At 45.0% G+C, this 24,965-nt stretch overlaps 1 protein-coding gene across 5 annotated transcripts in view; it reads right to left on the reverse strand.

Annotated features, from left to right (window-relative positions):
* The window catches only part of LOC146193360 (uncharacterized), a 62,211-nt gene extending 39,084 nt beyond the window's left edge, over window positions 1–23,127 (reverse strand). For 4 of the 5 annotated variants that reach the window (XR_014706830.1, XR_014706831.1, XR_014706829.1 and 1 more), the window contains exons 1-2: window positions 22,499–23,127; window positions 8,362–8,570 (exon numbers count right to left, since the gene is read on the reverse strand). Coding sequence is in view for 2 of the 5 variants with exons in the window: in XM_084602732.1 (XP_084458858.1) it covers window positions 8,362–8,511 (150 nt within the window). In the remaining 3 variants the exon portion in view is untranslated. Of the gene's footprint in view, window positions 1–8,361; window positions 8,571–15,967; window positions 18,130–22,498 lie in introns of those variants that run through there. The other variant, XM_084602731.1, reaches the window with a different exon arrangement.
* Window positions 23,128–24,965: the final 1,838 nt, after the last annotated feature.

The raw sequence follows: 24,965 nt of genomic DNA on the forward strand, positions 1-24,965 counted from the left end.
TCTCCTGGCCGTCGTTCCCGATCTCCGATGCTCCGCCGCCAATCAGCCGTTAACACGGAAAACTAACGGCCGCAGTTCCGGAGGCAAGAACTGCGCCATCAGGGACCAACTCAAGACCTGTTGACGTACCGGCCAACATTATTACCAAATTCATCGAGGGAGTTCCTGTCGAAGCACTTGTAGACACTGGCGCAGCCGTTTCTGTTCTTAATTACGCCCTCTATCGCAAACTCAAAAAGGTGATGACGCCGCTTCCTGCAATTTCTCTTCACACAGCCAGCGCTCAGGACATTCGATCATTAGCCGCCTGCACCGCCCGCCTTGTCATCGACGACGTTCAATACAGAATAGAATTCCTCGTCTTCGCCCGCTCATCACACGACGTTATCCTTGGTTGGGACTTCCTCTCCAATCATAACGCCATAATAGACTGCGCCCGTGCTCAACTTGAGTTATCACCCCTCAGTGACACTTTTTTCGACACACCCGCTGCTGCTGCCGGTACCGTGCAAGTCGCAGAGGACACCGACGTTCCGCCTTTCTCCTCAGCGCTTGTGCCTTTTTATTGTGCTGCTCTTTCCGACGCCACTGTTACTACACACCGTCGTTACGATGCGCTGGCCAAAAATCCGTGCTACGGCCCCATGCTGTGCTGACAATATTTCGCAACTCAAGTGCCATTTTTGTTTGTAACCCGTGCCCCTGCCCTACCACTTTACTTCGTGGCCAGTCACTGGGTAGTGTTGCTTTGCTCGATTCCACGCCCACCTATTCCTTCGGCGATACCATCGCCGGCCTTCACATCAGCGCCATAACACCTATTCCTGTCGCCACTCCATCATCCCTCGAAATTTTCCACCGGTCCATCGACGCTGGCCTGACGCCCTTACAACGAGCCCAGCTTGTCGCCATCCTACAACGTATCGCGGCTTCGTTCGACTCCCAGCAACCTTCGTTGGGGCGCACAACTACCGTTACTCACCGTATTGATACCGGTACCCATGCCCCTTTTGCGCCAGCGTCCGTACCGTGTTTCAGCCGCCGAGCGCCGCATTATTGACGAAAAGGTGACCGACATGCTCCAGAGCAACGTGATCCAACCATCGCACAGCCCTTGGGCGTCTCCAATCATCCTGGTCAAGAAAAAAGACGGTTCCATCCGATTCTGTATAGATTACCGCCGACTGAACAAGATCACGCGCAAGGACGTTTATCCTCTCCCTCGTATCGACGACGCCCTTGACTGCCCGCAGGGAGCTGAGTTCGTTTCTTCAATAGACCTGCGTTCCGGCTACTGGCAGGTGCCGATGGCAGAGGCCGATCGTCCAAAAACCGCTTTCTTCACACCCGATGGGCTCTATGAGTTTATTGTCATACCATTCGGACTGTGCAATGCCCCTGCCACATTCGAACGCATGATGGACAACCTACAAAGAGGGCTCAAATGGCACACTTGCGTTTGTTATCTTGGCGAAGTTGTCATCTTTTCCCCAGATTTTCCATCTCACCTCCAGCGCCTTGAGACAATTCTGCGATGCCTGACCGACGCTGGCCTCCAATTAAATTTAAAGAAGTGCCGTTTCGAAGCACGGCGGCTAACCATACTCGGACATGTCGTCTCCAAGGATGGCGCTTTTCCCGATCCGGCAAAAACGCGCTGTGGCAGAATTTCCCAAGCCAACTAATGTGAAAGAACTCCGCAGCTTCGTCGGCCTCTGCTCGTACTTCCGCCGCTTCGTTAACGATTTCGCCACAATCATCAACCCTCTCACCAAGCTTCTGTCCCGCCACGATCTTTCAGCCTGGTCTCCGCACTGTGATGATGGCTTCGCGACACTCCGCCACCTTCTGACGGCTCCGCCAATCCTGCGTCATTTCAACCCTTCTTCTCCCACGGAAATCCACACTGATGCCAGCGGCGTCGGCCACGGCGCAGTACTCGCTCAGCGGAAGTCTGGCTTTGATGAGTATGTTGGCGCTTACGAACGTCGGACCCTAACAAAAGCTGAAGCAAACTATTCCGTCACCGAGAAAGAGTGTCTCGCTATTCTCTGGGCAATAGCAAAATTTCGCCCCTACTTGTATGGCCGTTCTTTTGATGTCGTCACCGATCATCACTCCCTCTGCTGGCTGTCTTCTTTGAAAGATCCTTCTGGTCGACTGGCCCGTAGGGCTCTGAGGCTCCAAGAATACGACATTAACGTCATCTATCGCTCTGGCCGTAAACATGCCGATGCTGATGCTCTCTCACGTTCTCTCTTGCCGTCTGAAGCCACTCCTGCTATATCCGTTCTATTTCCCACCGACATGCCCATTGATATGACTTCCGAGCAACGCAAAGACGCATGGATCGCTTCACTCCTGGATTTTTTATCTGGCCGTGCTTCACGACCTTCTTGCCGCGCTCTCCGTCGCCAGTCTCACCATTTCGCCATCAGAGACGAGCTCCTCTACCGTAGGAATTACCTTCCGGATGGTAGAAAGTGGCTGCTTGTAATTCCGACCCATCTACGCTCCGTGACTTGCTCCTATTACCGCGACGATCCGCAGTGCGCCCACGCCGGCTTATTGAAAACCTTCACTCGCCTGCGAAAGCGGTACTACTTGCGTGGGATGTACCGTTATGTTCGTCGGTTCGTCCAGTCCTTCCAAGAGTGTCAGCGCCGAAAACACCCACCTCGCCAACCCGCCGCTCCTCTGCAGCCGCTGACCTGCCCAGCTCAGCCCTTTTGAGCGTGTTGGAATAGACCTATATGGCCCACTTCCTAGCACATCAACAGGCAATCGCTGGATCATCGTTGCAATCGATCATCTCACACGCTACGCCGAAACGGCGCCTTTGACATCTGCTACAGCCCGAGACACAGCCTCCTTCATCCTCCATCACATAATTCTTCGCCACGGGGCTCCCAGAGAATTGCTGAGTGACAGAGGTCCCGCTTTCCTTTCTGAAGTTGTCGAAGCTGTTCTTAAAGAATGCAAAATCGTTCACCGCGGCACCTCCGCGTACCATCCGCAAACAAATGGAATGGTTGAGCGTTTTAACCGCACCATGGGCGACATGCTAGCAGTTTATGACGCTTCCGACCACTCCAACTGGGACCGCAATCTTCCGTTCGTCACATTCGCTTATAACTCTGCCACACAAGCAACCACCGGTTTCTCGCCATACTTCCTCCTGTACGGTCATGAGCCCTCTTGTACCATGGACACCATTCTTCCTTACCGATCGGATTCTTCCGAATTCACAACTGTTTCACAAGCTGCAACTTATGCCCAAGAATGCCACCAGCTTGCCCGGTCCTTCACTTCTCACGCCCAGCAACAGCACAAAACCACCCGAGATCAATCTGCACTTCTTCCTACTTACCGTGCAGGCACTTTTGTCTGGCTATGAGTGCCTTCCACCAGTCACGGCCTTTCATCCAAACTTCTGAGCAAGTATCAAGGCCCCTACCGTATTGTCAAGCAAACATCCCCCGTCAACTACCTCATCGAAATCCTTACGATATCCACTGACCACCGTCGCCGAAATCGTGAAATAGTACACAGTAACCGCCTGAAACCTTACTACGAACCGGCCATCGTCACATCGCCATGAGCCGCCAGGATGGCGTCTTTTCGCCCGGGGGAAGTTGTAAAACAGGTATTGGGCTTTGATATGTTCAGTGCCTCTTGCTGAAGAGAATGACGACAAGCATGTTCAACGCGCGTGACGGGCAGGAAAGAAAACGATAACGAAGCTCGCTTCGACGCTCGTACGTGTGCTGACACGTCTCACGACTGATCGCAGAACGTTCTATTGACTTTTGACGACGTATCGCCCTGTGCAAGGTCTTCTACAACACCTAGAATTTTAACGAGCTGAAATAAGTTCCGATTTGCAGCCCTTTTCAACTGGTTCGCATTGCAGAAGCATTAAAACTTGCACCTAAACGAAAAATGTTTTACCTCTCATAATAAAATGAGCAAATTACGTTAATATGTGAGCTCCTAAACTTCAGCGTAGACACATACGTACACAGAACACATCATAAGCTACATTAAAGGTCATGATATTTCCCGCTCCTGCAGCAGGATTCTTGATATATTTGGTTGTTTCGCTGGCAATGTTCTTTAATTTCGCTCATATTGCGAAGTTTTCTTCAGCTTATTTGAGCCAAAACTTACATATACGGACACATACATCAAATACATTTTGCGTAGAACTAATGAGTTCATACACCTGATGTCTTTTTGGAATAACAAACAAGAGCTAGCAGTGTCCGAATAATTAATATAGCTCATCATAAGAACAGCCTTGAAACGTTCACTATTTCACTCACGGAATATTATTTAGAAAGACATTTATTTTTTGGCGGTTTGCTCAAGACACATTGCAAAGCTACTGAAGATAAATTTTCGCCCTTTCTTGGGAACTATATTAAATTTTGTTTTCGTTCTGAAAAGTCCAACATGTGACAACTCTATGCTTGCCGGGTCGCGATTGCTCGAATCCAGTACGTTTTCCGTCAAAGAAGTGATTTCGGAAGCAGGGGATATAGATCGTAGATGCAAAACAATCATGCGCGTAAAGTTCAGTAGATACTCTTAAAAACCACTTGCGTGCGATTGCCAAGGCACCACTATCTGCGTGGCCGCAATTTCGCTGAAGGTCTTTACAAGCGCATATACGTTCTTGTTATGATACGTTTTCATATTCGTTGCACACCAGAACCGATGATATTCATAATCTGTCGCTACAAGGCCACTAGAGCTTCCGAGTTCGCACGGCACAGTACCTAGACGAAGTCGAAATACGTTCGAGAGTTCATCCGTATTCATTTCATGCTGCGCTTCAGTGATTCCTGACCTCTCATCATCTATTTCTGCGTAGGCGCCGCCTCTGCGCTCTTCAGTGCTACAGCAGCAGCGGGAGCCATTAACGCTGCATCACCATTCCGTAAACGGCGAAGCTTAAATGTTCTCTAACGTTTTCTTAATACCGTAGTCTATTTCAAAACCACGAGCGACACGATCGTTAAGCAACTGAGACGGACCGAAACGTTTTAATCACGTTGTTGAAGATAAGAAAATAGGTTTTAGCTGGAGCCTGAAATCAGAGATACAAGATCTGAGATTTCAAGCGAACAGTTTCGGTGCTCAAAGCGACCGACCTTGAATGCGATAAATGCGGACTTGGCCACCTCCGGGTTGCTCTTCACGATTAGTTCGTGGATATTGAGGAAGCGCCAGCCGTAGACGTTGTGCTGCCAGTGTTTCATGTAGTGCTTGCTGCCCTCATCCGACCGGATCTCTTTAGTAAAACCCTCTACGGCCCTGCATGAGGTAGAGTGCGGAAGTGCTTCTATTGGGAAGAGAGTAACGCCATCGCTACAACGACTCTGGCGGCCTCGCCCAACGTTGCGAGTTGCAGGTGCCAAAAAACATTACTCAATGTGGCTACGGGACAGAAATAAATAAAACAAGAGTACAGTGGGTCAGGGAATAAGCACCAAGTGATAATATCACAGCTGGGGACGAACTTATAAAGAGGATATATATAGAAAGAGAGGGCAGATTATGTTGCACTCCTCTTTGATGTGGTTTTAGGAGTGAAAGCAGGAACAAATCAGGAGTAAAATTAATGGTACCCAGGGTTCGGTACTTGGTCCTCTTATTCTCCTGTTGTTTATAAATGATAGTATTGTTGCCAGAAGCCTGCCACACTGGTCATCACGTCCGGGCCACCACTGTTGCGAATTTGCAGGGTCGCAGCGGAGAACCAGAGAAAGATGACCATCGTGGCAGGCTTCTCATTCTTAACAGCCCGTCAATTAAGTTTGAAAAGACGGTTTCTAAGACTATCACAATTTTAAATTCATCTGAAATTTGTCTCCCATGTTAAACGTTTGATCTATCTGAAGTGAATGCATGTAAATATCTTAGGCTGGGAATTATCAATAATTTGAGCTGCACTAAACAAATAGATTATGTAACTACAACTGCAAACTTCAAATTATTCTTTCTTAGGTGTGCTCTAAAACTTTCAACTCCTTCGGTTTGTGTCTTGCCAACAAATCAATACTTCTTCCTACATTAGATTATGGTTTCATTATTTAGGGGCGCTATACAATGACTAACATTAATGAGGTAGAAAACGTACAGAGAGAATGCGTAAGCGTCTTTTTTAATATATTTAAACTTACTTCAGCCGTTGCCTTGTTACCAAGAGCTAACGAGCTTTAAAGAAGCCAAGTAAATAGAGTCAGCAGACTGAAATTCCTATTTCAGTTATATGAACGGGACTATAGAAACAACATTGCTGAAACTATCTTCTTCTCAACTGTGAAAGCTACTATACGAAGGCATATTTTTACTATAGCTCCATTTCAGCCACGTAATAACTTCAATAAGTATGCTCATTTTTTTTCCACGAACCATGACCGGCTGGATTAAGCTGAGTGACCTCGAACTTTTACAACATTCAGTTTTCTTTTGCTCATTTCCTTCCGTCAATCAATACCATTTAGAAAACGGATGTTTTTGTTTTATTCTCAACTATAACTTGCCACTGTTCTGCCTACGTATTTTTCCCATACTGAAATCCCAAAATATGGGATCACAGTATCTTTAAACTCGTGTAATTGCTATAACATATGTAGGCGCCATCAGACATAAAAATTTCGGTCAGGAATATAATTCAGGTGGAGAGTTTAAAAACATTCCAGTTTGAGCAAGAAACAAGCCTGAATAACAAAATTGTAATCCAAATTTTGAGCGGTGGCATGCCAGAAATATGTGATTAACCAACCATATTTGTCATGAATTTCGCGAATAATTTGTTGACATCTATCGAAAACTAGATGTGCAGTCCCACCTGTTCATGCATTAGCATAATATAACCATAATTTATTCACGGGAACAGAGAGCTTTGCAGTTGTGCAGAGCTTCTTGAGATGGTTAAGAGGCAGACACCCACTTTTTTCGACGTAAATCACTTCTTGAGATGTCGATCAAATTGTGCTTACTATCATGTTAAAATAGTGAGTGAACTGGGGCAATAGAAGGTCACTAATAGCAGTATGGTTAACTTAGTTGACTCAAAGGGAACATAAACGCAGTTACTTTGAATCCGGCCTGCAGATGAAACTATTTTTTTGTGAGTCTGTGCGTAAGGGTGTCGCAAGTAGTTCCAGAGCGCACATTAAATGTCGTTGCAAGATATTTAATCATGTTCCCGATTAGCTGGAATGGTGATGATGGTAATTATCACTTGGCAGTAGGAACTAGGTGGTATCGTATGCCGTTCTGTCTCATGTAACTGGTACTACACCGCATCACCCCCCCCCCCCCTCCCCCGCCCTCTTCCGTGTTGCTGCATGTCGTTTCTCGACATGCCAAACGGGTGCTGCATACTGGCCTGCTCATATAATAATTGTGGTAGCTGGAGATTGGCTTATCTTTTTGTATTATCGAAGGACGAAATGCTGAAAACGAAGTGGCCACGGGTAATTTAGACTCATGATTTTATTTTTACCGATAAGAACAAGCTAAGGAATTATTTCATGCGCTTACGACGTACAGTACTCACGGATTGAAATAGGACATTCGGAGCGCGTGGCCGTCGCTGAATGCAAGGCAGTGTGGTAAACAGGCCGGCTTATTGGCGACCGGAAGGAGCAGTTCTGCTTCTTAGATGTTCTCCCCCTCGAGCTATACCACAATGCAGCACCTTGGTTCCATGAGCATCCCCGGGCGGCGCTGCATGCAGCGACGGCCACGCGCTCCGAGTGTCCTATTTCAATCCGTGAGTACTGTACATCAAGTTGCAGCTCCAATTTCGCTTCTAATGCTTTTAACGTCCATACTTGGTGCACTAAAGGGAAGTACACGGAGCCGAAATTGCGCAGAAAACTGGCGAATTTACATATTAAACCAACTTTGGTGGATCACTTCTAGGTGCCTACATTCTGCGCTGCCGCTGGACCTGCGTGCGCTTCAAGAATGTATACCTTCATTTCGCGCTGCTTTCATGGCGCAAAATGAAATGTGCCAACCTATCTCGCTTCTCGGTTGCCAACTCATACTCGCCGTCGACACGAGTGCAGCCAAAACGAACTTTCGCAAAACCAATAAGGCGCTTCCCACTTATTCGGAAATAATTCCGTCGTTTTACGTCCTCTTTCCTCTCCTAGTTTATTTCACTGCACTTCCCGAAACTTGTGGGAAGAAGATTTCTCAGTTCATCGCCATCTGTCCTTGGCAAGTGGGCAGTGAACAAGATCGGCGCTGACGGCGCAGGTCTAAGCAACGAGCTAGTAAGCTAGAGCTAACGCTCTAACACTTCCAATTTATAAAAACTAAAGAAAGTTTACTCACGGTGCTTTCACGGAAAAGCCCAAACGAACTTTGGATGAGGTAGTCGGGTTTGAGGTAGTCGTTGATGGACGTCCCCATGAAGGTGTCCTCCGGCTTTATGTAGAGCGAGTCGTAGAATAGGTAGTCGCAGACATCTCCAGGAGGCACCATGAGCCCTTGCAGGTGGTAACTTAGCGTGCACAGCGTGGTGAAGTGACGCAGACCCGCACCTGTTGGAGGCGGAATTGAGGCCAAAGGGTACCTGAAGGCGGGCTTGCTCGAGCAGCGGAAAAAGTGTTTAAAAGGAAACAACAATGAGAGGAACTCGACGTGCTCTCCTGACTGCACTGATTGATGTCCTCAAAGCTAAGCGATTGACAGCTGCGCTTTCCTTCTCTTCGGGCGTTGCGCATACACTGTCACAGCGTGCATACCATATCTCCAGTCTCGCTGTGGTCTCATATTCGATCAATTCAATCCCTGTTGTGCTCCGCCTACTTCTACTCTACTTCTAACGTAGTCTAGCAAGCATGTGTTAAAACACATTTAAATATCTTTAAAACCCGTCGGCTGGCTCGTGCTAGCGAATAAAGGTTCCGTACTCCGCCAGTGTTTGTGTCGTTATTTACTTTTTCGCGCGCTTGATGGGCAATGAGACGCTGCTGTGGACAGCAGGGGAATTTAAGCAGCTATTTAGCCCTATGTTCTGATTGTTCGCCTCGTTGCTTTCCTTCCGGCTGCACAAGAGTAAATACATAGCAGTTTCTTGCACCAACTTATTAGTGAGGAGGCAGCTCTCCTGACCAAGGCCGATCATTCACAAATATGAAGGTTATACCGAAGAGCACCCCAGTTTAGAATGTCTGGCATGAATATTTCATTTCCAACCTGATCGAAGTCGGAGCGAAGCACACCTTGAGTTATGAATTGAAGTTATTTTTTATATTTTGTTAATAATATTTTAGTTTTCTAAGTCTTTAGAGTACTCTAGCCTTTTACTCGTATCCAGTGGTTATTTTATAGTTTTGGAGGAGGAGGAGGAAGAAGAAGAAGAGGAAAGACAGGGAGGTTAACCCGTAAATGAGCTGGTTTGCTACCCTGCACTGGGGGAGAGGGGTAGGTGGGTATAAAATTTGTGGCTGAGAGAGGGATGGGTGATGACACTACAGTCACATCACAGACATGTCACATCACATCACGTCACAGTCATATCACGTAACATAGAAAATCATAGCATTTCGATCATTCCTGTGCTTTTCATAAAGCGGAGCAGTGCCTGGGAGGCCTTCACTGCAGACGATCGCCGTGGCAAGGGACATAGGATCTTGATTTCAGTTAGTGAGCGTCCATTTAGACGCTCCAGCACACGGCATATAGGCACTGTCTTTTCTAGCTGTATATGGGGGCACTCACAAAGAATATGGCCTATAGACTCGTCGCACCCTAGGACATAAAGACATCAGATGACTAACCGTGGACCCTCCCCCCTCACCTCCCCCCTACACACATATAGGTAAAGCGAGAGGTCACATCAAATCCCTTTAAAAATAGTATACTGTCGCTTGAAATTTAACAAAGCTTCTCCTTACGGATATCATTCTTATCTGATCTTATTTCAAGTATTGCTTTTGTGTCCCTTCATAGTGCGTATTTCGCATTCTCATCGAGGATCTCTCTCGTGGCAACTTCATTTTTCTTTTCATTAGAATTTGTGGCGGAACATCTCACCGTTTTCTGCCATTGCGTGCCCACTTTATTACTGCTACCGGAAAACTATTTGCACACGTCTGTCCGATATATTATTTTTCTTCTCTCATAGAATATTTTTGTCTTCTTTCGGGCTTGCAGAATTTTAAGGTGACGATCAACGCTTTATTGCAAGCAGAACTCGGTTGTCTTTGTCCTTTTTTTTCATGGTGTTTTTTTATTTATGATATACAGTGATTTGTTTTGCATGGTTACACTAGGAGGCCCCAAAGTAAAGACTAGTGGGGGAGGGAGGGGCGGTTTCTAACACTAAGAACATACCATTTATAACAAATTTTGGCAAACAGTGGCCCCCGATTGTACAAACACTCTAAACATAAATTAGTAGTAGCAAGCAAATGAACCAAAGCAAGTGATAAATAGTACATTGATTAGTACATTAGGTACATTATGTACAAAGTGTTTCACAGTGATATGCCGGCAAATCTAGGGCTAAATTTGACATAGTTTGTTCGAACCTTGGGAAGAAGGAAATAGTAGCGGTCAGAAAATCTGGTGCAATTTCTGTCCTTTAATTCACAAATTGAAAAAGTTTCAGTCGGAATATTGGGAGTTGTTAATCTTTAGAGTGTGCATACTAGGTACGCAAATGCGAGCAAATATCAACCCGAGAAACATCACACCTTTCGAAATCTTCCTATTACCTCGTCCCTTAGGAGCGCAGGCAAATACGAAGATACACATCAACGCGCATGCTTTTCCTTTGTCGTCGTCTTGTTTCTCCTCTTTGGTGTTTGTCATCAGCAAATTGCCCAACTAGTGTCGTTTTTACTTCAGATATTTTAAGCGCACATTACTTTGCACTTTATTGCAGCTTCTTTTCTGATTCCTTTGGTATTGAGGTGCTACCAATAGGTATTTATTATTGTCACACCACACATATATTTAGCTCTCTCCATGCACCAAAGCCATTTAGTCCATGGATGGCTTATTATCAGGAGTGCCTAATCATGCATGGCAATATCACAAGCGCGGGCACCTGCGGGAATTTCCTGGATAACCGACTCAGTGGAAGGCAGGCTGCATTTTTCGGTACACTGTCATGACAGAAAGCTTCTGTAAGAACCAATATTCCCGCAGATAAACCTTTTAGGTGGCGTGCCTTTCAAAACCGTCTGATTTAGGTATCGTAAGGGATAAAACCGAAGAAAGGACGGGACAGAGGCGTCTTGCCTCTGTCCCGTCGTTTCTGCGGTTTTGTTCCTGGCCTACAGTCACGCTCCATCAAGATTTATGAATGAAGTTTCAATATGAAGAATACTAAGGTAATGTTCAACAGCCTCGGAAAGGAACAGCAGTTTACGTTAGGTAACGACGCACTGGAAGTAGTAGGCGAATATGCCTACTTAGGAGAAGTAGTAAGAGCAGATCCGTACCGTGAAAAGGAAATGACAAGAGGAATAAGAATGGGATGGAGGGCATTTGGCAAGCACTCGCAGGTTATAACTAGCGGCTTACCAGTATCACTCAAGAAGAAAGTATATAACAGTTGCATATTGCCTGTACTCACCTATGGGGCTGAAACGTTGAGACTAACCGATAAGGTTCTACTTAAGTTGAGGAAAACGCAGAGGGCTATGGAACAAAAAATGGTAGGGGTAACATTAGGAGATAGGAAGCGTGCAGAGTGGGTCAGGGAAATGACTCAAGTTACTGCTATTCTAATAGAAATCAAGAAGAATTGGGCATGGGCAAGACATGTAGCGCGAAGAAAGGATAACCGATAGTCGCTTAGGGTAACAAACTGAATTTCAAGGGAAGGAAAGCGTAGCAGGGAGCGGCAGAAAATTAGATGAGCGGATGAGGTGAATATTTTTGGAGGGGTGAAGTGGATGCAGCTAGCACAGAGCCGGTTTTTTGAAAAAATATGGGAGAGGCCTTCGCCCTGCAGTGGGTGTAGTAAGGCTGATGATGATGAAGATTCATGAAAAACGTTGTCTTTCTAGCATGTATGCAATTGAAATTGGATTTCAGCCACAGCTGTCGAGTATATGCACCTGGGATGTTTGCTCGCCAAGTGCGCATTGTGCTGTTAATTTCAGAAGAACTTAGTTTTGTTGACAGTCCTGAGCACAAGTTTGCCAGGCGCGAGTTGTTTCCTCGTGCCAATAGCGAACACCTATATGAAAACAATTGGCAAGAGAGCATGCATGTTCCATGCACAGGAGCAATTAGAAGTTGGATGACTTGTGTGCGAACTTAGAAACATTTTTTCTAAGATGGCTGGTATCCAGAAAGCTCTGTCGACGGCTATAATTGGCAAAATTAAACCACCATTTTTCTGTTGCTAACCGCCTGCATAAATAACACAATCAACGAAAGCGCACATAGAGTGCGGTTTCGAGCCCGTCGGTAGATAATATACGACCTACTATAATATACAAACCTTTTTCACTTCTGGTTATAATCATGGCGGGTGCATAATCATACGTGCTGTACATGCTGCCCTAATTGTTCGGAGAGCCTGTGTGAGAGACGGAGAGCCTGCCTTCATGAACTAATGGTCTCCTTCTAGGAACCAAGTGTCTGAAAAGAGACTACAGACGCGACGCACACTTCGCGCTATGGCACCCCTCCGAGACATTCCTTCATAAGATCCTTTGTTGGCCGAGTTGGTATCTTGTCCTTTGGCTTCGTGTTCGCGCTGTTTAAATTAATAATGAATTCCTTCACAGCCAAGCATGTTAAAAATACAAACGGCAAAGCACCAGACCTTACAGCCGGTAGGTTTAGCTGAGGTCAGGAGTTCACAGATCAACCAGGCAGCTCACATTCTTGCCGTCAGCAGACGCGCAGCATCGGCCTAGTAGGCGGCATTGAGGCACAGTGTGCTCTAAAATCGCATGAGAGGCTTGTGCCCTGGCTAGAGTGGAGCTTACAGCAGGTAGGTTTAGCTGAGGTTAGGAGTTCACAGATCAACCAGACAGCTCACATTCTTGCTGTCAGCAGACGCGCAGCATCGGCCCAGTCGGTGGCATTGAGGCGCAGTGTGCTCTAAAATCGCATGAGAGGCTTGTGCCCTGGCTAGTGTGGACCTTACAGCAGGTAGGTTTAGCTGAGGTCAGGAGTTCACAGATCAACCAGGCAGCTCACATTCTTGAAGTCAGCAGACGCGCAGCATCGGCCTAGTCGGCGGCATTGAGGCACAGTGTGCTCTAAAATTGCATGAGAGGCTTCTGCCCTGGCCAGTGTAAGTCCCAGGCTGACTTCTACCAATCAAATAAGTGTAAACACTAAAGCAAGCAAAACGCTATCAGATAAATGACTAAGCGTTGAAGCCATAGTGCCTTGAATAAATTTTCCTAGTCGGTGTAGCCCCTAGTTTTAGCGCATTAGGAACAGAAAACTTCTGGAGATAATTCTATTCGCGAACCTGTTTGCATGAGAATACACAATCTTAGTACTAATAAAACACATCTCTTGTTTCAAATAGCACTCTTGTGTTGCAATCACGTGATTAAGGCATAGAACCGAGTTTCACGAGATGCCCTATGTAACTTGAATCGGCTGCCGTTCAGTTCATAATTAGTTGGAAAGCTTAACTGTCGCTCAACGCAACGGCAGTTGAAGCTGCCTGTGTAATGCAGTTATTACACTTACAATTGTGCAATTACTTACAATTGTACAATTACAATACAATACTTGCAATACTTAAAATTGTGTAATGCACCTATAATTTTACTTCAGATTTTGGGACCTTTTCGGGCAATAATGTTATTGTATTAACCTTCTGTGTACGTGCTTTTTATGCGTAGGACAGCCCTTAGTTGAAATGTGTCTGCTATGAGATGATTCATAGTACGTGTACAGTAGAATCTGTTGCTTAGTGCGCTCGTGTCACGGGAGAAAACAGAAGCTGGGTAAGACGATTTTTATCTCAGCAATGGACTAGATTCCGAGGCTGAGTGGATGATTTTGTCTGTGACACTCTTCATGCTTCCCTCTTAGCTGGCAACTGGCCATTGCCTACTGGCCAGACCAGCTTATCGACGCCAATTGCCTATATCTGAGCATCTACAGCTCCTTTCAGGGCAGCTAGCGTGTGAGACTATAATGAGTCATTGCGAGTTCGAAAAGAGTGCTAAGCATTTCCTTTCTTCCCATCCTCCCCCTTCTGCTGAACACTGCTCCCTAATATGACACCCTACTTTGTTACCCTGACCTTTTGCCGCCTACTGCAGCTATGTACCCTCATGCACTCACACTGGAACAGCCCAACCAGTGCATGCAAAATGAATGCCAGAGCGGCCGCTGCGTGATGCCTCAAGCGATGTTGCACATCCAACGCGCGCATTCTAATACTGCGTGAAGTTCGTGTGCTATCATTTATATATTTAAATAAGCTGTTTGCCTTCGCAATTCTTCTGTGGCCAGAAAAAGTCAGCGCAGAAATGACGCTCTGTGCATTTGGGTATCGTGGAAAAGTCCTCCTGGTTCAACATTTCAATTTCACGCAGACTAATATACGCGTACAGCTCGTGAAAGAACAGTGTTATGAGTACATTCACATTTTGTTTTGCCAGTTAGGCAGCGCTCTGCTTTTTTTTTTGGCTGGACCAGAAGTTACGCTGTGTGCAGTAGTGTCATGCCCTGCTGCAGATCTCATTAACAGGACGTTGACGACAGCTGAATCATAATCTGACGACTTGCATATAGCCTCCCCCCCCCCCCCATCCCCCGCCGGTTGAGTGGGGCAAGGTGTCACGGCCGCCAAGCTTTGCTCAATCGCTATAGCCTGTGGTCAGTATGGGTACAGCCGAGACATATACTGAGGCGTGGCAAATCACCGGGAAGTTTGAATCAGAAGTATCACTTGGCAAATCCCACGCTCTACCCATCCCCTCCTAATACCCATAATACATTCCCTTCAACCCAGTTCCTTATCCTTTGTCCTCTCACCCTTCCACTACAAGAGGAGATTAGGGTAGTCTTCCCGGGCTAGCTCCCCAGCTGTGGGTCGCTGTAGTGGAACTCCTCACTTTATTTATTAAGTTCTATTAAGAGAATATCTTGTCCGAATGGACCACTTTATTTATATTTCAAATCGGCACACTTTTCTCTACCCGCGGTAGTGCGGGAAAAGTCCCTCTGTGTGCTTGAAACCATTTCAATGTTTCGTCCACTGTTTGGATGTCTATATGGACCAACCGAACTTCCTTCCTTTAAACGCTTCCTTGCGTGTTTACACCTTTAGCGGCTCACTATATAGTCGTCAGTGTCGCAGGTCCGCAGTGTGCATGTGAAGCTTAAACACTCCTTATGCGGTAAACTGAAACATCATGCAGGTATTCTTTATTGCGTTCGTATTGAGACGACGACAGAATAGCTAGCATTGAGGGACAGAAACGTATTGTTATAGAGCGACGAACTATCTACAGTGATTATTGCAGACTCTTAACATCGGCGGCAGCACGAAAACAAGCCAAAAGATTCAGGACGTTCAGGGAATCGTTTATTCGTGATGCCACGTTCAACGTTACGTTAACATATCTATAAAAAGCGCCGTTATCACACATAAGCAACAATAAAACAAAAAGCTGTAAGTAGTTGGCGTCAACGATTTTGGAGTTCCGAAAAGCCAAGGCTTAAATCCATCCGGTAGCAGACTATTATTTTGCTGTTTTTATATTTATTAAGTATTGGTGTCAATTTAATCAATAACTTTCTTTTTTTGCCTTCCAACATTAAGCTTTGAAGCCTTCTTTGCGCATGCAATTTCGAAACAAAATTTTCTGAAGAAATAAAACACGCTACCGTAGTGCACATAGACTTCCTCCGAAAGTCCTTGCGAGTCATGTGATAGTACTCGCAAAGATGAGCTGTAGTAGTGATACGGGCACTTCTCTTCTGGCGTTCTGTTACCTGATTAAAACTTTATTTTCACTAAGAGCAATGTTTTTGTGAAGAGGAGCTGGTATTCTGTCGACAGGATGCAACTTCATATTTCACTTCTGTGTAATTTTACTATTATTTATGACGCGAAACTAAACTGGATGGAGGACACCTAACCGACAAAACAAGTGTGTAGTGTATATCGTGTAATAACATTGCTGGTTTTTACCCGAACGGGTTGCGAGAGAACAGGCTTTTGGTCCAGAGGGGATCGCTCGATCCCGAGCACCTGCATGAAACAGGTCTCACACTCCTTTATGAAATAGGTCTGACCCTCCTTTTGGAAACGATTTATGACCTGACTTGTCGTGTCCAATAATCTCAGTATCTGAACCTGTATATATTTGTACGAGGTATTCATTAGGGATAATTCTAATCACCTGTTCAAACTGAAAAGAAAGAGGAAATACCACGTCTCCAAAGAAATAGCTGCAAGTCCGCATAAAATAAAAGTGCATTAAAATCCACGGGCAGGAAAGGTATAAATGTGAAACCGACATTCACTAAGCAGAATATACATGTAGACAGTATAAATCCAAGTTCGGTGAATGCAGATTTCAGTGCGTTGAGGAAAGTTAGTTTAATGACGTCGAAATAACATGTGGTATTAAACATAGAGTAAAAGCAACAAGGACTTCAACACAACTCAATCACCAGTCGAAGTCCAAGCCAAATCGAGACGAGCAATCAGGTAGGCACTTTTCACTTATGAAATTCCGTCTCAGATTAGGCGAAAAATCAAGCATCAATCATTGTGACATCAGATGAGATAAGCATGGGACCGAACCGCTATCCTACACTTAAGAACTGGTTCACATCGTTAAGCAAATCAAGAAATTATACTAGAGTTGGCGGAAAACGCGCCATTGCCTGCGAAGATATCTGCGTCAAAGCGAGATCAGCTGAGCAATTGAGGCTACTAATTCCCTTCGTTGGTTCAAATTCCTAATGCACACAAACATTCGTCCAATCATCTTTCTTCACTTGGCTGCCATACCACTTTATATTTATTTATAGCAGGCTCTCGCTCGCTTCAGATTGAGCTTGAGCACTCTCTACTTCCTCACAAGCAAGTCCATTCGCGTAATTTGATTCTGAAATGTCATTACTGGTAAACAATCTTCCTGCGTTATTCGAAGCAGGTGCGACGAAAATATGAAAATATCATCTTCAACATTCACCAAAAAGCAGCCTCGGAAATTATGAAAGGGTAACGTCAGGAACTCTAGACCATGCTGTGTAGACCGAACAATGTGAGATATGCCGCCGCAAGCAGATATGTCTTCATTCAAACACGGAGTGGTACCTTTCTCGTCGCCTCTCTGCTTCCCGCACAATGGCCGCTTCACCATTTTCTTCTGTCACTAGATGAACTTCACTAATTTTTAACTAACGTTCCAGTGAATTGGTATTGATGTAGCTCTTCTATTTAGGCGTAAGCGGAACGATACCCGAGACATATAGAAGCGACCGCATCTTGCCTGCAGGCCCTGGACCAATGACGTGCCTTGATTGCTTAAATAATCCGATCGATTTGACGTCTAGCAAGCACAATTGTCTGTTTGAATAGAAAGCAGTTCGCCGTGCGACGAAAAGCTGTTCTCATAAAAACCAACCTGTACGCAGCCCGGTGTATGAGCCACAGCCTTCACAGAAGGTTACACATATCCCATTTAGTGATTTACGGGAATCAAGGCCATCAAGCTTGTGGACGCCACTAAAAGATTGTAAACGGGGCAATTGGTAATCTATAAGAGAATTACTTAGATCCCTTGAGGCAAGGAGCCACCAAAGCTAATGTCTGTCTTAAGGTCTTGATCGACAGAAACGAGCAATATCAGCAGCTCGCACACAGTCTTTTTTGAACGGCTTCTGCCTGCTGTGTGTTGCCATTTTGTTGTTCCGTGCGGTGAAAGTTTGCGCAGTATTAGAACACTTTTGCTGCATTCACCGTTGTAACAGTAATTATCTGCTCCAGTGAGCAGTACTGACACAAAAAGCAGTAGGCACCGGCATAGAGACGCTTTACAGCGCGAGAGCGTGGATGCTGCGATATTTGGGGATGTGGTCCTTCCGTCTTTGCCGCCCTGTAGACCTGGTTTCGACGGCTGCCGGTGCGTTGGTGCCCGGCTGCAAGATGCCGCGTACATGCTATCACTGGGTACGACAAGTTGGTAGATAACACAAACATTTCATGCAAATGCGCATAATATGTGTAGGAGATACAAAATGTTTAATTTAGTCATCTAGTTAATTTACTGCGCGCCATTCTTGCTGCCTGCATTTAAAGAACGTGTCGACAAATCCGTGAGTCATCGACGTGTTATATTGTTTTAATAAAATCCATACTCTCTCTAACGCTCTTTGTGAAAAACATAGTTTACTCTCAAACCGAATAGATTAAAAGAAGAGTATCGCTTGAAACTTTTCTATTCGATATTCTTGCGTAAAGGGCGAAAGCGTGTTCAGATCATGTTTGTGGAAACACGTAGGAATGCTCACCTTCAAGTCTTGTTTACAGTACTTGCTAAATAATATGGACACCCATATGAGTGCCCGACAATTGGCCATTTATTTTATTTATTTATACAAGTACCTGCAGCGCCCAGGGGCATTATAGCAGGGGGGGCAATAACGGAAAAAAATACCTAAAATGAGCATGTTACAATACCGAAAGTATACAGTAAAGCACATTTGTTTAACAATAAAAAGAACACTGAAAATGTGAGTGCGGGAAACAGGTTTAAAAGGGTGGAAAGCTACTACGACAAATTGGACGCCAGGAAAGACTGAAAATGTTTACCTGTTTTACATTGTGCTATGCTCTTAGGAAGACTATTCCAAAGTGAAGAAGTGTGAGGAAAAAAGGAATTACGGAACACATCAGTTCGACATCGCGTTACAAGAACTTTCAGCTTATGGTCGCGGCGTTCAGAGATAAAATGTGGAGGTAAATGTACAAGCTCTTGTTTATTCCCGTAAGATCAGAGTATATTTGGTAAAAAAGTTCTAATTTTGCGGTTAGTCTCCGGTGAGCCAATGTTTTCCATCTAAGGTTTTCTTTAATTAATGTGATGCTACTACGGAAGGTATAGTTGCCGGAAACAAACCTGGCAGCGCGGTTTTGGATGCGTTCAAGTTTTTCCACAAGGTAAGAGCTTTGAGGGTCCCATGCCGCACAAGCATACTCGAGTATAGGACGGACGTTAGTTACGTATAGCTGTTCTTTTACTTTTGTGGGGGCTTTATAAAAATTTCGTCTAATGAGATTTAGCGTTCTAGATGACTTTAAGGTTAAATATTCTATGTGTCGGTTCCATGTCAAATTTTCTGAAAAATAGACCCCTAGATACTTGTAATGTTGGACCTTTTCAAGTGGTAGCCCGTCCAAATTATAGACTGATCTCACGGGAAGACGTTTACGGGAAAATGACACATACTGGCATTTAGCAGTGTTCAAAGACATGCCCCATTTAGTGCACCAACAATGAATTTTGTTCAGATCACTCTGTATACTACTTACATCAAGATCATTTCGTATATTCCTGTAAATGGCACAATCGTCAGCATATAATCTCACTTTACATTCAAGCCCTTCAACAATGTCATTTATAAAGACTAGAAATAGCAAAGGCCCCAAGACAGACCCTTGGGGCACACCAGAGGTTACGGTGACATTCGTTGAATTAGTACCATTGATTACAACATTTTGAGTTCGCCCAGATAAGTAACCTCTAATCCAGTCTACTACTTCAGGGTGTATACAGAGAGAAGATAATTTATATAACAATAAAGCATGAGGAACGGTATCAAAGGCTTTGCGGAAATCCAAAAAGATGCAGTCTACCTGAAAACCAAGATCAAAATAATAAAAGAGATCATGAGAAAATTCTACCAGTTGAGTCGTGCACGACAAGCCAGGCCTGAAGCCGTGTTGAGCATTTGAGAAGAAATTATTGTTTTGGAGATGTTTCATCACAGAACTGTAAATAATGTGTTCTGTAGTTTTGCAGCATATGCATGTAAGAGAGATTGGTCTGTAGTTTTGCAATGCCTTTTTGGGACCACTTTTGTGGACTGGGATGACATTTGCTGCCTTCCAGTCTGCAGGTAAAGAAATGCTGTATAGTGATTTATTAAACAAGGCTACTAAGAAATGCGCAATTTCTTGTGAGCAAGCTTTCAATACATGCGACGGGATGGCATCAGGCCCACTGGCTGATTTGTTTTTTAGGCTAGAAAGTAACTTGAGGACACCATTATATGTGACAGTAACCGCGGGCATGTCCTCGTAGGCTTTTTCTTGTGCTTCAGGCAATTCACCAGAGAATGCGGCAGTAAAGACGGATTGAAAATAAAAATTGAAACAGCAGGCCTTCTCATAATCGTCGGACACTGTCTTCACGTCAACTAACAAAGTAGGGACAGAGGTCACCTCTTTACTATTGATTTTAATAAATTTCCAAAATTCTTTTGGATTTTCTCTTAACCTTGTATCAAGCGATGAAATATAAATATGTTTATTTACCTTTATTTCTTGCTTAATTTTGTAGCTTATCTGGCGCATTTCCTGGAAAACAGACTGCTTGTGATTTCTTATATATGTGGCATACAGACGGCGTTTCTTATTAATTAATGCCCGAATTTTCTTATCCACCCACGGCTTATCATTCCGGCGTCTACGTGTAATAATTTTTGAAGGGATGTGTTGCTCAATTAAAGCCATTAGTTTATCTCTGAAAAGAATCCAAGCTCCATCTATATCCAGTGACTGGATGACTTCATAAAAAAGAGGGTAGAAACTAGAAAGTTCTCTTGAAATTGACGTGTAATCACCTCGGTCGTAAGAAAACACTTTCCTGGGATGTTTGTGGGCAGATCTGACTGAAGTGGTAGAGCACGTGGCCACAACACTGTCATGGTCACTGATACCAGGGATGACAACTACATCTTTAATCAATGACTCAGAGTTAGCAAAAAACAAATCCAAGGTACTCTCACTATCATGACCTCGTCTGGTGCTCTCAGTCACGAATTGGGTCAGGTCATTAGTTGTAATAAACTGTGAAAAAGCTAGAGATAAGGTAGTCGAATCAGCCAAAACAGGTTTCCCCTTATTCCAGTGAACGGCAGGCATATTAAAGTCTCCTCCAAGTATATAATCACTATTTATGGTAGTTAATAAGCTTGATAACTCACTAAATGATTCTGGACTAGAAGAACCAGGAGGCCGGTAAAAGGACCCAATAGCGATGTAACTGCTATGGTTAAGTCTAATCCTGCACCACACAGATTCAGAATTATCAAAAGAGCTAGGTAACTCACTACTCTGAAGGCATTCATCTATAAGGACAAAAACACCACCACCATGTGTGTTTCTATCACACCGGTAAACTTCATAGCCACAAGGAAAGACTTCGATATCTGCAACGGATTCATGAAGCCAAGATTCAGTCCCGATAATAACATGTGGTCGAACAGAGGAAAGCAATGCAGCAAATTCGTCTACCTTATTTTTCAAACTTCGGCAGTTAACTAGCAAAATACTAAGCGGAAGGCTGCAAGGAGAATTAGATTTTGCACTGGCGCACAAAGCTTTAGACTTTGAGCAGTGGTTGACATTTAGCTATCTATTTATTTCCGTCACCATGTCATCTCCGCTATCGTAGACAAAAATTTTGTTGCCTATATGTAGTTTGTCGAAACGCAGTTTGAATGAGAGGTTCGTGGTTTGAGCATATTCGTACAGTTTTGAGCGAGCGCGTCTAACAGCGGGACTGAAATCCTCACGAATAGCATATCGTTTACCCTTTAGCTTTGATCCGCACGACAACAGTAGTTCTTTTGCTTTAAACCTACAGAAATTTACAATAATCGGCCGGTTCTTTCCTTCACGAAAAGTTCCGAGCCTGTGAGCACGTTCGATATCATCTGCGTGGGTGATCTGGCCAAGCTCAGTTTGGAAAAACGCGATAACATTTTTCTCAGATTCTTTCCAACTTTCATTTTCACAGTCAGATAAGCCAAAAACTATCAAGTTATTTCTGCGTGTCCTGTTATTTGCATCCTCGAGGGACGATTTCGCGTTTACCAGTCTACGCCGATTATCTGAGGCGCCTTCTTTGACTGCAAGTAAATCATTTTGCAGTACAGCGACTGAGTTTTGAAGTTCCTGCAGCGAACAAACAAGAGCATTCTGTTCCTTCATAACTACTTCTAGATCGGCAAGAAAGCGTGTCTGTCCCTGCTCTAACCTGCGGACAACTGCATAAATGCCCTCAATAGTACATGCATCAATACTACCACTGTCCGGACTAGGGCCAGGATTTAATTCAACATCTCCCGAGAGGAGTAAAAGCAATGCAGAGAAAGCACGATGGGACAAAGTACGTAAACCCATGCATTTCTTAACCCACTCCAACAGACTGTCGGGGCACGACACCGCAATCACACATCGGTTAGAGCACCGGTAACAAGAAGCAGGGTTTCGATAACCAACCTGTGCGAGAAGACGCGGTAAGCTCATGTCGACAGCGGTGTAGCGCCCCGGCAGCAGAACGTCAATGCGGCGTTTAAGTAGAGCCTCCGCCCCCCTGGTATCAGTTGACGAGGGTGGTTGCCAGTCCAGATAAGTGAATGTATCCAGAGTTGGCGCTTGTTCGTTGTTTTCCGGGAAAGGCGATGTTCGCACGGCCTCGCGTGCGTCCGTTGAAGAAGATGAAGACGGGGCCAAGCATCCGGCCACATTGAAGAAGCCGTCGCCTGGCCATGGAATCAGCAGGGCTCCGAAAAGCACCTGTGCGAGAAGACGCGGTAAGCTCATGTCGACAGCGGTGTAGCGCCCCGGCAGCAGAACGTCAATGCGGCGTTTAAGTAGAGCCTCCGCCCCCCTGGTATCAGTTGACGAGGGTGGTTGCCAGTCCAGATAAGTGAATGTATCCAGAGTTGGCGCTTGTTCGTTGTTTTCCGGGAAAGGCGATGTTCGCACGGCCTCGCGTGCGTCCGTTGAAGAAGATGAAGACGGGGCCAAGCATCCGGCCACATTGAAGAAGCCGTCGCCTGGCCATGGAATCAGCAGGGCTCCGAAAAGCACCTGTGCGAGAAGACGCGGTAAGCTCATGTCGACAGCGGTGTAGGCCAGATATTAAATTAACCTCCGGAAGCGCATGTGTATTCAAAAGACTATATTACGCTGCTGAAAGGTGGGCTCAGGCGAAAGTAATTAAGAGTGATAACTGCATCTAGCACTCGCAGACGTACAAGTCCAAACTAGCGGAAAAATAACAATCTTAAATGCTAAAGTTCACTATTGATTCATGCATTATTTTATAAAAGCAGAAATTATTAGATGTATTGAATCAGTGCTTGCCCGAAGTAAGCAGGTTCACAGATATGCACACACTGACCACTTCTCTGCACATAATCACCAACATAATCATCACCAGCCTGACTATACCCACTGCATAGCGAAGGCCTCTTCGATATTCCTGCAATTAACCCGGTCCTGTACTAGCTGCATCCACTTGACCACTGCGAATATATTAACCTCATCCGTCCACCTAGCTGTCTGCCACCCCTGCTACGCTTTCCTTCCCTTCAGTTTGTTACCCTAAGAGACCATCGGTTATCCTCTCTTCGTACTACATGTACTGCCCATGCCCATTTGTTCTTCTTGATTTTCACTAGAATGCCAGTAGCTCGACTTATTTCTCTGACCCACTCTACACGTTCCCTATCTCTTAATGTTACCAATACCATTTTCAGTTCCGTAGCCCTCTGCGTGGTCCTCAAATTAAATAGAATTCTCTTTGTTAGCCTCCACGTTTCAGCCCCATAGGTTAGTACGGTTAACATGCAACCATTGTGTACTTTTCTTTTGAGCGATACCGGTAAGCTGCTAGTCATAACCTGCGAGTGCATGCCGAATGCACTGACCCAACCTTATTCTCCTTGTCATTTCCCTTTCATGGCCCGGGTCTGCAGCTAGTACATGTCCTAAGTAGACATATTCGCCTACTACTTCCAGTGCTTCGCTACCTAAAGTAAACTGCAGATCTTCCCGATGCTGTTTAACATTATCTTAGTCCTGCATGTTGATTTTGAAGCCTGCCATTCTACTTCTCCTGTCTAGGTCATTATCATTCTTTGCCGTTCCTCCCCTGAGTTACTCAGCAAGGCAATGTCATCAGCAAATCGCAGATTACTGAGGTATTCTTCATCTACCCTTATCCCTAACTGCTCCCATTCCAAGTCTCTGAATACTTCTAGGCAAGCTGTAGTACAGGGCAGCAAATGTCTTTTTGCTTAGCACCTTTCTTTACAGGTATTTCATTACTCTCGTTATGCAGAACGATGGTTGCTCTGCAGAAATTATATCCACCTTCTAGCACTTTCACGTGCAGCTCGTCAACCCCCTGACTTCGCAATGCCTGCATGACCGCTGAAGTTTCGACTCGGTCAAATATATTTTGTAATCAGTGAATGCTATGTATAAATGCTGGTTATATTCCGAGCATTTTTCTATCTTTTCGTCGATGGTATAGATGTGATCGATAGTAAAGTAGCCTTTCTGAAAAACCGATTGATGTTTTCCTGGTTGCAGTCTAAGGTTGTCCTGATTCTATTAGCGATTTCATTGGTAAATATCTTATACATAGTAAGCTGATTAGTCTGTAATTTTTCAAATCCTTAGCACACCCGTTCTTATGAATTAAGATAGTTTTTGCGTTCTTCCATGGTTCCGGTACCGTCGATGACACCAGGCACTGTGTATACAGTGTGGCCAGTATTTCTAGCACGATATAAACGCACGATAGCACGAAACCCTGGCATTCCCCCAAGACCACGCCGGCACGTTCATACGACTCAGTTAAAGAAGGGCTTTATGTATTGGCTGTCAGTCCTCGCGAAGGTGGGAGCGAAAACAGAGAAAGAGGTGCCGTAGTGGAGGGTTTCAAAACACCGTC

Source organism: Amblyomma maculatum, chromosome 4, assembly GCF_055883805.1.
Source record: "Amblyomma maculatum isolate TAMU_Amacu chromosome 4, ASM5588380v1, whole genome shotgun sequence".
Taxonomy (NCBI): Eukaryota; Metazoa; Arthropoda; class Arachnida; order Ixodida; family Ixodidae; genus Amblyomma; species Amblyomma maculatum.